At 44.9% G+C, this 13,983-nt stretch overlaps 1 protein-coding gene and 1 pseudogene across 1 annotated transcript; one reads left to right on the top strand and one right to left on the bottom strand.

Moving 5' to 3' along the window:
- Positions 1–4,004: 4,004 nt before the first annotated feature.
- LOC124016458 lies at positions 4,005–9,370 on the bottom strand (annotated as a pseudogene).
- Positions 9,371–10,711: 1,341 nt separating this feature from the next.
- On the top strand, positions 10,712–12,988 carry trappc5 (trafficking protein particle complex subunit 5). The gene is made up of 3 exons (XM_046331135.1): positions 10,712–10,776; positions 11,171–11,443; positions 11,680–12,988. The coding sequence occupies exons 2-3, from the start codon at positions 11,174–11,176 to the stop codon at positions 11,974–11,976; spliced, it is 567 nt and encodes a 188-aa protein (XP_046187091.1). The 5' UTR covers positions 10,712–10,776; positions 11,171–11,173; the 3' UTR covers positions 11,977–12,988.
- The last annotated feature ends 995 nt before the right edge of the window (positions 12,989–13,983 follow it).

Raw genomic sequence — 13,983 nt, 5'->3', positions numbered from 1 at the left:
TAGCCCATTGTGTATATCTTATTTATTTTCATGTATTTTAATGCATTAGTCTCATGTCCACTGTTATCGTTTTACTATTTTAATTGGTCTCATTTCTATATTTCTAACCTTTTTTAAATTTTTATTTGCTAGGCACTTTGAAATGCATCATCTGTAAGAAATGTGCTATGTAAGTAAAGTTTTGATTTGGTTTTGATGAGGACAACAGCCCACAGTAGAGCCATTCAACCACAAACTTACAAAGTGTCTCAAATGATTTCGTACATATTTACTAGTGTGTAATGCAGTAATACTGTGATTAATACGCACTTAATAAGTATTTCTCAAGCAGCTTAATAGTCTCTAACTAATTAGTAAAAATGTTATTTCAAACATTACAAAGTTATATGGGAAAAAAATCATTTTTTTTGTTGTGGTTCAAATCCCCTTTATTTGTATAATTAAAAATAGGCAGTTAGAAGGAAAGGGGGAGATGGTGGAGAAATTCAGTCGCTGAGGCAAAGTGTGGCCCGGAGTTGTGTGTGCTTCAGTCACACTTTCTTCTGCCTCTTTGTGCCACTGCACACCTCTTCCACTGCGTTCGACACCTCGGGCACTCCGCTGCACACCTCTTCCACTGCGTTCGACACCTCGGGCACTCCGCTGCACACCTCTTCCACTGCGTTCGACACCTCGGGCACTCCGCTGCACACCTCTTCCACTGCGTTCGGCACCTCGGGCACTCCGCTGCACACCTCTTCCGCTGCGTTCGACACCTCGGGCACTCCGCTGCACACCTCTTCCACTGCGTTCGACACCTCGGGCACTCCGCTGCACACCTCTTCCACTGCGTTCGACACCTCGGGCATTCCGCTGCACACCTCTTCCACTGCGTTCGACACCTCGGGCACTCCGCTGCACACCTCTTCCACTGCGTTCGACACCTCGGGCACTCCGCTGCACACCTCTTCCACTGCGTTCGACACCTCGGGCACTCCGCTGCACACCTCTTCCGCTGCGTTCGACACCTCGGGCACTCCGCTGCACACCTCTTCCGCTGCGTTCGACAGCTCGGGCACTCCGCTGCACACCTCTTCCACAGCGTTCGACACCTCGGGCACTCCGCTGCACACCTCTTCCACTGCGTTCGACACCTCAGGCACTCCGCTGCACACCTCAGGAAGGCTCTCGTTGGATCCAAAATAGGACTAAACAGACCATGCAGAGCAGTGCAAGAGGAGGAACAACACATCTGTCCTTTAGCTGTTTCACAAAACATACCACAGACATGCAAAGTCAAAGATTATAGTAGCTACTTTGTAATATTATCCAGTTTGAGACAACCCTGATACACTCTAATGCACACCTCAGGATGGCTCTCAGTGGATAGGACCACCACCTTGCTTAGGCCATTTCCAGTTTTCAGAAGATTTTCAGTAGCCTCTATCTTCATTGTGTCACTGCACACCTCTTCCACTGCGTTTGACGCCTAATGACCTCTGCCTCAGGAAGGCTCTCAATGGACTAAATAGACAATGCAGTAATGAAAGAGTAAGAAAAACAAAGATTATAGTAGCCCATTTATAATATTGTCCAGTTTGAGACAGCCCTGATACACCCCACTGACGAATACGATTGACCTTTCATTTACAAAACAGGCCTCTTGTTCCTTACCTTTGGGATTTTTGCAATCATATCATTGAAGTCTCTGGCCAGCTGATCTTCCCAGCCCTCCTTCAGCCGCCCTTTGGGGTTCACCACCTTGCTGAGGACATTTTCAGTGTCCTGAAGGTCTTCAGCAGCCTCTGTCGTCTTTGTGTCACTGGACACCTCTCCCACTGCGTTTGACACCTCAGGCACTCCACTGCAACCCCCAGGCACTCCACTACACACCCCAGGCACTCCACTACACACCTCAGAACCACTACACAGCTCAGCCTCTCCATTGCACACCTCAGGATGGCTCTCGGTGGATAGCTGCACCACCTTTCTCAGTCCATTCCCAGTGTTCAGAAGGTCTCCAGTAGCCTCTGTCTTCTTTGTGTCACTTGACACCTCTCCCACTGCATTTGACACTTAAGGCACTCCACCACACACGTTTGGACCTCTACTGCAGACCCGTGGTCCTCTGCTGGTCACCTCAGGACCTCTGCTGGTCACCTCAGGACCTCTGCTGGTCACCTCAGGACCTCTGCTGGTCACCTCAGGACCTCTGCTGGTCACCTCTGGACCTCTGCTGGTCACCTCAGGACCTCTGCTGGTCACCTCAGGACCTCTGCTGGTCACCTCAGGACCTCTGCTACACATCTCAGGACCTCTGCTGGTCACCTCAGGACCTCTGCTGGTCACCTCTGGACCTCTGCTGGTCACCTCAGGACCTCTGCTGGTCACCTCAGGACCTCTGCTGGTCACCTCAGGACCTCTGCTACACATCTCAGGACCTCTGCTGGTCACCTCAGGACCTCTGCTGGTCACCTCAGGACCTCTGCTACACATCTCAGGACCTCTGCTACACATCTCAGGACCTCTGCTGGTCACCTCAGGACCTCTGCTACACATCTCAGGACCTCTGCTACACATCTCAGGACCTCTGCTGGTCACCTCAGGACCTCTGCTACACATCTCAGGACCTCTGCTGGTCACCTCAGGACCTCTGCTGGTCACCTCAGGACCTCTGCTGGTCACCTCAGGACCTCTGCTACACATCTCAGGACCTCTGCTGGTCACCCCAGGACCTCTGCTACACATCTCAGGACCTCTGCTGGTCACCTCAGGACCTCTGCTGGTCACCTCAGGACCTCTGCTGGTCACCTCAGGACCTCTGCTGGTCACCTCTGGACCTCTGCTGGTCACCTCAGGACCTCTGCTGGTCACCTCAGGACCTCTGCTGGTCACCTCAGGACCTCTGCTACACATCTCAGGACCTCTGCTGGTCACCTCAGGACCTCTGCTGGTCATCTCAGGACCTCTGCTACACATCTCAGGACCTCTGCTACACATCTCAGGACCTCTGCTGGTCACCTCAGGACCTCTGCTACACATCTCAGGACCTCTGCTACACATCTCAGGACATCTGCTGGTCACCTCAGGACCTCTGCTACACATCTCAGGACCTCTGCTGGTCACCTCAGGACCTCTGCTGGTCACCTCAGGACCTCTGCTGGTCACCTCAGGACCTCTGCTACACATCTCAGGACCTCTGCTACACATCTCAGGACCTCTGCTGGTCACCTCAGGACCTCTGCTGGTCACCTCAGGACCTCTGCTGGTCACCTCAGGACCTCTGCTACACATCTCAGGACCTCTGCTGGTCACCTCAGGACCTCTGCTACACATCTCAGGACCTCTGCTGGTCACCTCAGGACCTCTGCTACACATCTCAGGACCTCTGCTGGTCACCTCAGGACCTCTGCTGGTCACCTCAGGACCTCTGCTACACATCTCAGGACCTCTGCTGGTCACCTCAGGACCTCTGCTACACATCTCAGGACCTCTGCTACACATCTCAGGACCTCTGCTGGTCACCTCAGGACCTCTGCTGGTCACCTCAGGACCTCTGCTACACATCTCAGGACCTCTGCTGGTCACCTCAGGACCTCTGCTACACATCTCAGGACCTCTGCTACACATCTCAGGACCTCTGCTGGTCACCTCAGGACCTCTGCTACACATCTCAGGACCTCTGCTACACATCTCAGGACCTCTGCTACACATCTCAGGACCTCTGCTACACATCTCAGGACCTCTGCTACACATCTCAGGACCTCTGCTACACATCTCAGGACCTCTGCTACACATCTCAGGACCTCTGCTACACATCTCAGGAAGGCTCTCAGTGGATCCGAAATAGGACTAAGCAGACAATGCAGAGCAATGAAAGAGTAAGAACAAAACAGATATCTGTCCTTTTTCACAAAACATACCACAGACATCCAAAGTCAAAGATTATAGCAGCTTATTTGTAATATTGTCTAGTTTGAGACAACTCTGATACACCCAACATGCAAAGACACTTTACCTTTCATTTACGAAACAGGCTTCTTGTTCCTTACCTTTGGTAGTTCCGCAATCATATCATAGATTTTGGGGGTTAGCTGATCTTGGCAGCCCTCCTTCAGACACACTTTGGGCTTCAACACCTCGCTGAGGACCTTTCCATCACCAGCAGCCTCTTTCTCCACACTGACCAGGTCCAGTGGCTCAGCCTGAACGTCCACCACATTGTTATTCGGAGACTCCTCTGAAGCCTCCTCATTGGTGTTGTCAATGTCAGCAGCCCCAGCGACACTGGCCGGGCACTTGGTTTTTGGACTTTTCTCGTCAATTAGAGTTTGTTCTGAAGAGGTCTCAGAATGTCCGTACAGCTCAGTGAGCTGTAAATGGACAGAGAGATACAGAACTATCCTATATCTACTTCACAAATATAACACACCAAATACATCCAAAGTTGATGGTAACTCCTATGTAATATTGACCAACGTCGAACACCATATCATACACAGAAATGACAAAGATGCTTGACATTTTAATTCAAGAAACAATATTGGCATTGCAGATGTCTTACCTCAGTGGCCCGGCATGTCTCATCATTTAGATGCAAGAAGGTCACCTTCCAACATTTCTTCCAGCAATGTGGTGACAAGGCCTTTTTGATCATTTGTTTTTGTTGGCCAAAGCTCTGCAGAAAGAGCGAGGGTTACTGAGCACATAACCCAATACCAGATGTCTACAGCAGTACATCTGTCTTTTTGAAATGAATGCTGGAAAAAGTTAGCTAAATGGGAAGAATATACATTATACCTCCCATAGAAGAACAACATGCAATATAAACAATGAAAGTGCAGATGAGATTTAATGAGACCTTAATTATGATGAGGAAGCAAGTCATCTTAGATGATCGATAAAGTGGTTGTGTAGCGAATAGATTTGATTGTTTTTCTAAAATGTCGAATGCGTGCAATATCGGGCATTTTCATTATGGGAAAACCTTACTGAGAACAGGAAAAAATATCTGATTTTTTTTGATCGACTTGAATGAAGAATTCGCGTTTGCTATCGATATACTATAGATGGGTTGTGATTGCGAATAACTTAAAACTATTGAGTAATACACATAGAATTAGGAATTAAAATGTATGTTATTGGACATTGTGACGGACATAGAAGTATAATCTGTACGCACAGCGTGCGTACATTTCCGAGGACATTTATTTATCCTGTTGTATTATGTGCCACGGGCCAATCCCATTTCTCCCTAATGAATACAGATCCTCTAATATTTTTACCCGATGTCACTTGAAAAAAAACCCGTAATTTATGATGCTTTAATGGCATTGGCAATTCGCATACACAAGGGTTAGAGAAATACATAAAACATGCAATACAGCATTAAAATCTGTTGATTAAAAAAATCGCTTAGAAAATACAAGACAACAGGTTATTTAAAGTAGGCTATATGAAATTAATTACCTTATGAATCAATACGATTTACAGTATGCTTAGGTATCAACAATGACCAGTGTTGATATTTAACATTATACTGTACTTGTAATATATTGAAAGTGTATGAAAATGGCAAAATCAGTGTTGACTGAACAAATATGCCATGATTGTCAACCCATGCTGATGAAGAAAATAAATAACATGACAAAATATTCATTATTACAATAATGAAATGAATAAGAATGTTCAAAATAATGTTCAATGCGTTGAGTTTACAATCATTTGATTGAAATCGAGGATTTAGGCCTATTTAATAAATGTTTAATTAATATGAACTTACACACCTGTTAAACATTTCGCTCTCACAACCTGATCAATATGTTTTTCACGAATTGGACAGATAGCCAAGTTGTATAATTAATTTGCCAAAACAGTTTCAAAGTATTCCAAAAGGGCTAATTGTCTCCCTACGCCCGCTAAAACGGATGTTAGTTTTGTGTTAAATGCGATGTTTACAGTAATTTAATTGTGGAACACATCCATCCTGGATCCTCTTGTAGCCTTGGTGACAGGAGTCATTCCCATGCCACTGGGTGTCACTGTCTCTCTTTCGACAGATGCAGCTATACTAATCACAAATAGAAATGCAAGATGCTACAATTTCAACGATTTTACCGAGTTATAAATTCATATAAGGAAATCAGTCAATTGAAAAAAAATGTTTAGGCCCTAATCTATGGATTTCACAAGACTGTGCATAGGCCCGGCCACTGGGGAGCCAGGCCCATCCAATCAGAATGAGTTTTTCCCCCACAAAGGGGCTTTATTACAGACATAAATACTCCTCAGTTTCATTAGCTGTCCGGGTGACTGGTCTCAGACGATCCCACAGGGGAAGAAGTCAGATGTGGAGGTCCTGGGCTGGCGTGGTTACATGTGGTCTGCAGTCGTGAGGCCGATTGACGCGCTGCCAAATTCTCTAAAACAACGTTGGAGGTGGCTTATGGTAGATACATTTACATTCAATTATCTGACAACAGCTCTAGTGGACATTCCTGCAGTCAAGCACGCCAATCACACACTCCCTCAACTTGAGACCTCTGAGGTATTTTGATGTGTGACAAAATTGCACATTTTAGAGTTGCTTTTTATTGTCCCAAGGACAAGGTGCACCTGTGTAATGATCATGCTGTTTAAACAGCTTCTTGATATGCCACACCTGTCAGGTGGATGGATTATCTTGGCAAAGGAGAAATGCTCACTAACAGGAATGTAAACACATTTCTGCACAATATTGGAGAGAAATATGTTTTTTGTGCGTATGGAAAATCTCTGGGATATTTTATTTCAGCTCATGAAACATGGTGACCAACACTTTACATGTTTCTCTAATAATGTTACAATACTGTAATGTATCTAATACAATTACAATACTGTAATGTGAAGCAGTGACAACCACAAGGGTGAGTGTTATACGCTGTTATAACTCTAAAACACACTATTATCATGGACATAACAAATTGATACAATCCGATGAAACATTTCGACAAAACTGTTTTTATTCCACACTGCTTTTTACATGCTTGTCTCCTTCATTGGTCCTTTTTTGATGAGCTGGTTTCCTGTAAAAGATTGCTGTAATGAGTGGTCAAGATAACACCGGATGAAAACGTGTCAGCAGCATCAATATCAACAGTGCACAAACAGCTTAATGTTGGTGTTTATCACTAATGTCTAATGTATGAAAAAGAGCACAATTGTATTGTGACTGAATAGTGTTCTGGCGCAACTGTGATGCCCTTTTGATTGTGTTTAAACGGATACATTTGACATTGACTAACAGTATAGTAGCCTATAATACTGAACAGTCTCTCACCCCAAAGTGCTCCCAGCCCCTGATCTCTGAGTAGACACCTCCTAGACAGGAGGTGTCCACCAGCTGCCGGTGCCCGTGGAGGGTGAAGTTGGCCTGCAGGCCCCCGCCGTCCACTGCACACTTGGCCAGGTGTTGGTGCACCAGATCCAGGGCGTGGCAGAGAGGAGGAGTAGTTGCCAATTAATGTTTATGCTGATGATGTTGTAACACGGTATGATGTTACACGGTATAACTTATATAACTTGAATGCCACGCCGTAACCGTAAGAGATCTGTCCCCTGGTGTGGGTGCCAAGGTGATGCCAGCCTCGCCCCTCGTAGATGTACCTGTCAGAACCCACCACAAAGCTGAGGGTGACATACATTTAGGAGTTAGAGTGATAAAACAAATGATCTCACAACCCTGATTCCTGTTATAGAGTCTTGTCATTACATATTGCTTCAAGTTATACCGTGTAACATCATGTCAAGATTTGCTATGTGTAACGTCTGCTTCCAGCTCACACTCTCAAACACGTGGATCCCCGTGAACGCAGTTCACTCCAGATCCCAATCACCTGAATTCTGATCACCTGTTCACACACCTGTTTGTCATTATCACACACTATTTAGTTCTTTGCACCCCGTCATTGTGAGGTGTTTGTTTTGTGACACACTTCTGTTCGGAGCTCTGTTTTTCCCGTAATTTAATCCTCATAGTTTTTGCCTGCCTCACTAACGACGCCTTTTGCCTGTTCCCTGCCTGTACTTTAGCCTATCGGATTTCCTGTTATCTACCTATTGCCTGATCTCCCGGAAGACGTAACTAGCCTTTTCCCTGCCTGTACTGTTGCCCTTTTGAACCCCCTGTGTATGACCTTCTGCATGCCCGTGGACCCAGCCTCCTCCTGTGGTCCTTTACAAAGAAACACCTGCTGCACCCTGCGCTTGAAACCAGCTCTCTGTCTCCAATCTTTTTCATTACACTATGATATGACTGCTTCAGTAATTGTACAGGACACTTGTCTCCATCTATGAAGCTTAGTATAAAAGTTTTGTTAATATCTGCGAATGGATGAGGGGGTCAAAGGTCACCTATATTCTATTCATATTTACAGGCCAATTGTCTGTAGACTTCAAATGAATAGCCATTAATCACCTACAATTTCATAATTATAGGTGTAAATGATTCCCTCTCCCCCATCCTGAGACCCACTCCAGTACCTGTGGACAAATTCCAACATTCTGTCTCTCACTGCTTTTTCCACCCCTGTATCCATGGCTATCCACTGATTGTCCTCCAGCCTCCACACCAGGTATAGGGTCTCCATCACCTGCCTCTGTTGTCCAGGGTGCCCAGCAGGGCTTTGGCAATCTCCCTGCGCTTGGGGCCGATGTGGCTGGATACAATCCCCAGGTCTTGCCCCTCCAGGACATGGTTGTAGTAACCCTTCATCATCTTGCTGAGTTTACTAGGCTGTTCAGAGGGGGCCAGGGTGGCAAGATCCATGCCCAAGATGGACCCCTCAATTCCCCCTTTGATGGGTGGGCACCCGCGACAGCTGGAACACCCTGGAGTGGGTCACTTTTGTCCCAGCAGCCGTCCAGCCCCAGACGCTGAGCGGGTGGAAAGTCCTGGAGGCTAAGGAACGACAACCCTAGGTTTTTGGCCAAGGTGAGGGGAAACATGCCCAGAGGAAGTGTGCCCTCAAGCTTAGCTTTCAGACCCACCACGATGCCTAGAAGCATGGGAGCAATGGCCACTGTGGTGCCATCTTGGGTCAGAATGACCCCTCTCTCCTCACCACAGTCCGTCACAAAACGGTGGATGGCTTTGTCGAAGAAGCCAAAGAGTATAGTGTCAAACACGGAAGTGTGGGTGTGGCTGATGATGTTGGAGGCCCCCAGGAGGTGCAGGGTGAGTGGGTCCTCACCAGGGCTAGTGGGTACAGGTCTGGGTTAGAGTCCGCAGCCTGTTCAACGGCACTGATGAAACAGTCAATGTCCCGCAGGTGGTCCTCTGAAACTAAAACAAATGTTTTTCGTTCATGCTACAACTGGCTCCGTGCAAACAGTCACCTGGGGCTTCATTCATACTCATATTCATACTATCTTGGGGTATTTAATGTTTCGTACACCAGTTAAATACTAGTGACTTTTTTTACGGACAACACAGTATGGCAGCCATACTTTCAGACATATTAACCCAAATGAACATGTACTGTAATTTCAGTCCATTAACTCAGGCTGCCTGAACAGAGAACGCTGTAGCACATTCCAGCCACAATGAAGAGCCATAGAATCACTGTAGTCATTCTGAGTGCAGCTGTATCACACCAGATCAAGAGGCTAAACTAAAACCCACAAACAATCCCCAGACAAGGTCAACCCAGGCTGCCGACGAGAGTTGTAATCTTCTTGTCTCTTACAGTCCAACGTTCTGTTATGACAAACCACAACCACTCATGACAAACCACAAGCAGAATGTCCAGGTGCTCAATACGTACCTAAAGCTGGTTTCACTTCCCACTTTGGGGAATTAATGTGTTTGTAATGTGGTGTCCCAATAGATGAAATAACTCTCCAAATGTTGATTGGTTTTCACCCAAAGTCAAAGTTTGTCATCAGAAAACAAATAAGGCCCTTTTTTGTGACGAGATCAGGCTTAAAGGGACAAGAGAAGTGCTGAAGTTATGCTGGTTTGTATTAGCCATCACAGTATTTTTTCCATTATATACATCTATTACATCCACCTTTCACACATATGGATGTAATTACACACACATATACACAGACACACACAGATGGTGAAGTCTGGTAAATGTGTTCCATGATGCATAGGGGAGAGGGGCGGGCGGTCTTTTTACCGTCAATGTCAGGGAAGCCCAGTAACCTTACTGGAAATGACACTTTCAAATTCCCAAAAAACAAATTCCCCAAAAACAAGCCAATGTAGTAGGCAGACACTATAATCAGTGCATGTATGCTTTTTCAGATGACAGTAACGTTCCTGACTCATGACATTAGTGTCCCGTGGTAGGTGGTGTTCATTGGCTTATGAGGTTTTGGTGGTTGGGAGTAAAGGGGAACAAAGTCTATTACACTTGAGTGACTGCTGCATTGAGAATAGCAGCCAATGTCTGTTTGTTTTGTGTTTTTTTCCATCCCCAAACCTCTTGTTCTCAATGTATGAGGTGAATTTTAACATTTTTTGACATTAAGAAAAACATAATTACCAGTGGATAAATGGGACAATATTAGTGGCCTCTACTGGATGATAATTAGCTATTTTTTAATCGTTTGTATAGGTTTTAAAAAATATATTTAAAATAATGATTTATGAAAACTGTAATATTTAAAATAATTGTATCAATACCATAATGTTTAAACGGAAATATTTCAACATTAATATCGTGATCCGTCACTGTGACGTATCCCCCGGAACAGGAAGTAAAACGTGATGTTTGCCAATTGTTCTGTGAAGAACAACAACAGAAATTGGTGAGAAAGATGAATTTGAATAATTTAATTATAGTATTTGCTATGTTTATTTCTTCTTTGTGCATGTTTTAGAGTCACCTTTCCAACAATGTGTGCTCTTTGAACGAAATAATCCTTGTTTTTATTCATATTCTGTTCAAGAGTATCTAACCGTAGTAGCACGTTTGCTGGTGTGTTGAAATGGATGACGGGGAAAAATCATTTGAACTGTCATCCAACTCGGGCATCCTTCTGGAGTTACGACCTGAAGATCACTTATGTCATGATTTGACCTCGTTTTTTCCAGAGTTCCCAGTTGTCTTGAAAGCACCAACAGTCATGCGCAGATATTTTATTATACACCAGCATTCTGATGTTGTTGACAGTCACTCACTCTCCTCACTTTCCCGTGTAGAAAATGGAGACTCGCTTCACCAGGGGCAAGTCTGCGATTCTAGAGCGCTCGCTCACCAGACCCAAGACTGAGGTCAGCGTGAGCGCATTCGCCCTGCTCTTCTCTGAAATGGTGCAGTACTGCCAGAGTCGGGTGTACTCTGTGTCCGAGCTGCAGGCACGCTTGGCAGACTTGGGTCAAGGCGTGGGGGCCAGCCTGTTGGATGTGCTGGTGTTGAGAGAGAAGAATGGAAAAAGGGAAACCAAAGTGTTGAACATACTGCTCTTCATCAAGGTATGACCAAGAGAACTGAGATTGACATACTAGACTTTTTCATTGTAATAACAACCCATGTTTGACATTATACTACCATTAGGCTATAATGTAATACAAATATAGCCTCCGTATACATGGCTCTTGGCTGTAGCAGCGACTTGACATCCACTTCAACAGACCTGGCCTCTGACATGAGCATAAACACAAACATACCTTCACCTTCCTCTGTCTTCCGTTCCCGCTCGATTCCCCAGGTGTCGGTGTGGAGGGCCCTGTTCGGCAAGGAAGCGGACAAGCTGGAGCAGGCCAACGACGATGACAAGACCTACTATATCATTGAGAAAGAGCCCCTGATCAACGCCTTCATCTCGGTGCCCAAAGAGAACAGCACGCTCAACTGTGCCGCTTTCACCGGGGGCGTGGTGGAGGCCATTCTAACACACAGCGGCTTCCCCGCCAAGGTCACGGTGCACTGGCACAAGGGCACCACTCTCATGATCAAGTTTGATGAGGTCGTCATCGCCCGAGACAAGGCACTGGAGGGCAGATAGGGTAGATAGAGTTCAGAGGTAGTAGGAAGTGTGGACTGAGATGTAAAAGGGATGTACTGTATACCCTATTGGCTGTATAATGTATAGTGCTTCCTTTCCTATTCCCTATTCATTTTATTGTCCTGACAGATGTGGAAGATCGGAGAAAGTACTCACTTTCACTTCCCTATCTGTTGGCAAGGTCAACATACTTACTTGAATATTGCTACGTGGACGGAGCCAGTTTTTACAACAATGCATCAATTTGTGTACATGGTTACAGAACTTCCCTACTATGACTAACCCACTATAACTACATTATACTTCTTCCACTGCCGTAAATTAACTTTATGGCATTTGCAGAAAGTACACAGATTTTATTCAGAAACGTTAGCTTTATGAGTTATTTGACCTATTCGGTGCATTTGAATCAGTGAGGACAATGACATGGAACAAGGAAAGGAAGCTAGTTGATAGTACGGTATTCACTATTTCAAAGGACCTACTCTAAAGGCAGATGAAAGGGAGGAGTAACAGTATGGAAAGAGAGGAGTGTGGCTTGAGCAGCTCAGTAGTTCACTAATGAAAAAACAGAAATGGTCACAATTGAATGCGCTTTATCCTGGACTGTTCAGCAAGATCTAATTTTTGTAAAAATGGAATCCCCTGATTGAACAGAGTTATCTAGCACTGTACAATGATATGCACTTCGGTCTTATTTGTAATATCTTATGGGTGGGAAATGTTACAATGCTCCCCATTTTAGACCTGACGAATCATTGTGTCATTGTGGTCCTTCTGTAGCTCAGTTGGTAGAGCATGGCGCTTGTAACGCCAGGGTAGTGGGTTCGATCCCCGGGACCACCCATACGTAGAATGTATGCACACATGACTGTAAGTCGCTTTGGATAAAAGCGTCTGCTAAATGGCATATATATTGTAAATATATGTGTGGCTGCTTTAATGTTCACAACTTATTTGGTGCTTGTATATTGCTTTGTCAAAATGTAAATAAATACTGTCAAACCTGAAATAATGCCTTTGTATTTAATTGAAATTACCAAGAAATGTAATGTTTACATTTGCCATATGGACCAGAAATTCCATGATAATAAATAATTGTGTCAATAACAGGTCTCAAGTTATACCTAATTAGATGTTTAGCTTGGTATGTGTTTTACTATTGTCTGCAATTAAATGTTGGCCAGAGGCTGCAAAAAAATGGCTAAAGTTGAAGTGGGAGAACGAAACCTACAGAGAGATGAACCTGGAGAAGAGTCCCCTAAGCAAGCTGGTCCTGGGGCTTTGTTCACAAACACAAAACAGCCCCAAGACAGCAACACAATTAGACCCAACCAAGTCATGAGAAAACAAAAAGATAACTTGACACATTGGAAAGAATTAACAAAAAAACGTCACAAAATAGAACGCTATTTGGCCCTAAACAGAGAGTACACAGTGGCAGAATAGCTGACCACTGTGACTGACCCAAACTTAAGGAAAGCTTTGACTATGTAAAGACTCAGTGAACATAGCCTTGCTATTGAGAAAGGCTGCTGTAGGCAGACTTGGCTCTAAAGAGAAGACAGGCTATGTCCACACTGCCCTTCCTAACCTCCTGCCAAATGTATGACCATATTAGAGACACATATTTCCCTCAGACTACACAGACCCACAAAAAAATGATTTTGATAAACTCCCATATCTATTGGGTGAAATACCACAGCAAGATTTGTGGCCTGTTGCCACAACAAAAAGGACAACCAGTGAAGAACATATATGTTCCCTTTTGACCTTGGAACTATTTGCACATGGTTACGACACTGTATACAGACATAACATTATTCTGTTTGAACTTTGGTGAGTGTAATGTATAACTGTTCATTTAAAAAATGGTTTATTTCGCTTGCCTTTGCACTGTGAACACGTTCCCCATGGCAATACAGCCGTTTGAATTGAAAGAGATGAGAACAAGCGCCACCTTGTGCAGTCACGTGACACATGAGTCACGTGATGTCGCTTGAAGAA

This window comes from Oncorhynchus gorbuscha, linkage group LG26 (assembly GCF_021184085.1).
Source record: "Oncorhynchus gorbuscha isolate QuinsamMale2020 ecotype Even-year linkage group LG26, OgorEven_v1.0, whole genome shotgun sequence".
In the NCBI taxonomy this organism is placed as follows: Eukaryota; Metazoa; Chordata; class Actinopteri; order Salmoniformes; family Salmonidae; genus Oncorhynchus; species Oncorhynchus gorbuscha.
This window is presented reverse-complemented; position numbering and strand designations above follow the sequence as displayed.

Coding starts and splice junctions, on each gene's coding strand:
- trappc5 (XM_046331135.1), top strand. CDS start 11,174: ATGGAGACTCGCTTCACCAGGGGCAAGTCTGCGATTCTAGAGCGCTCG. Junction 11,444..11,679: donor ACATACTGCTCTTCATCAAG/GTATGACCAAGA, acceptor TCGATTCCCCAG/GTGTCGGTGTGGAGGGCCCT.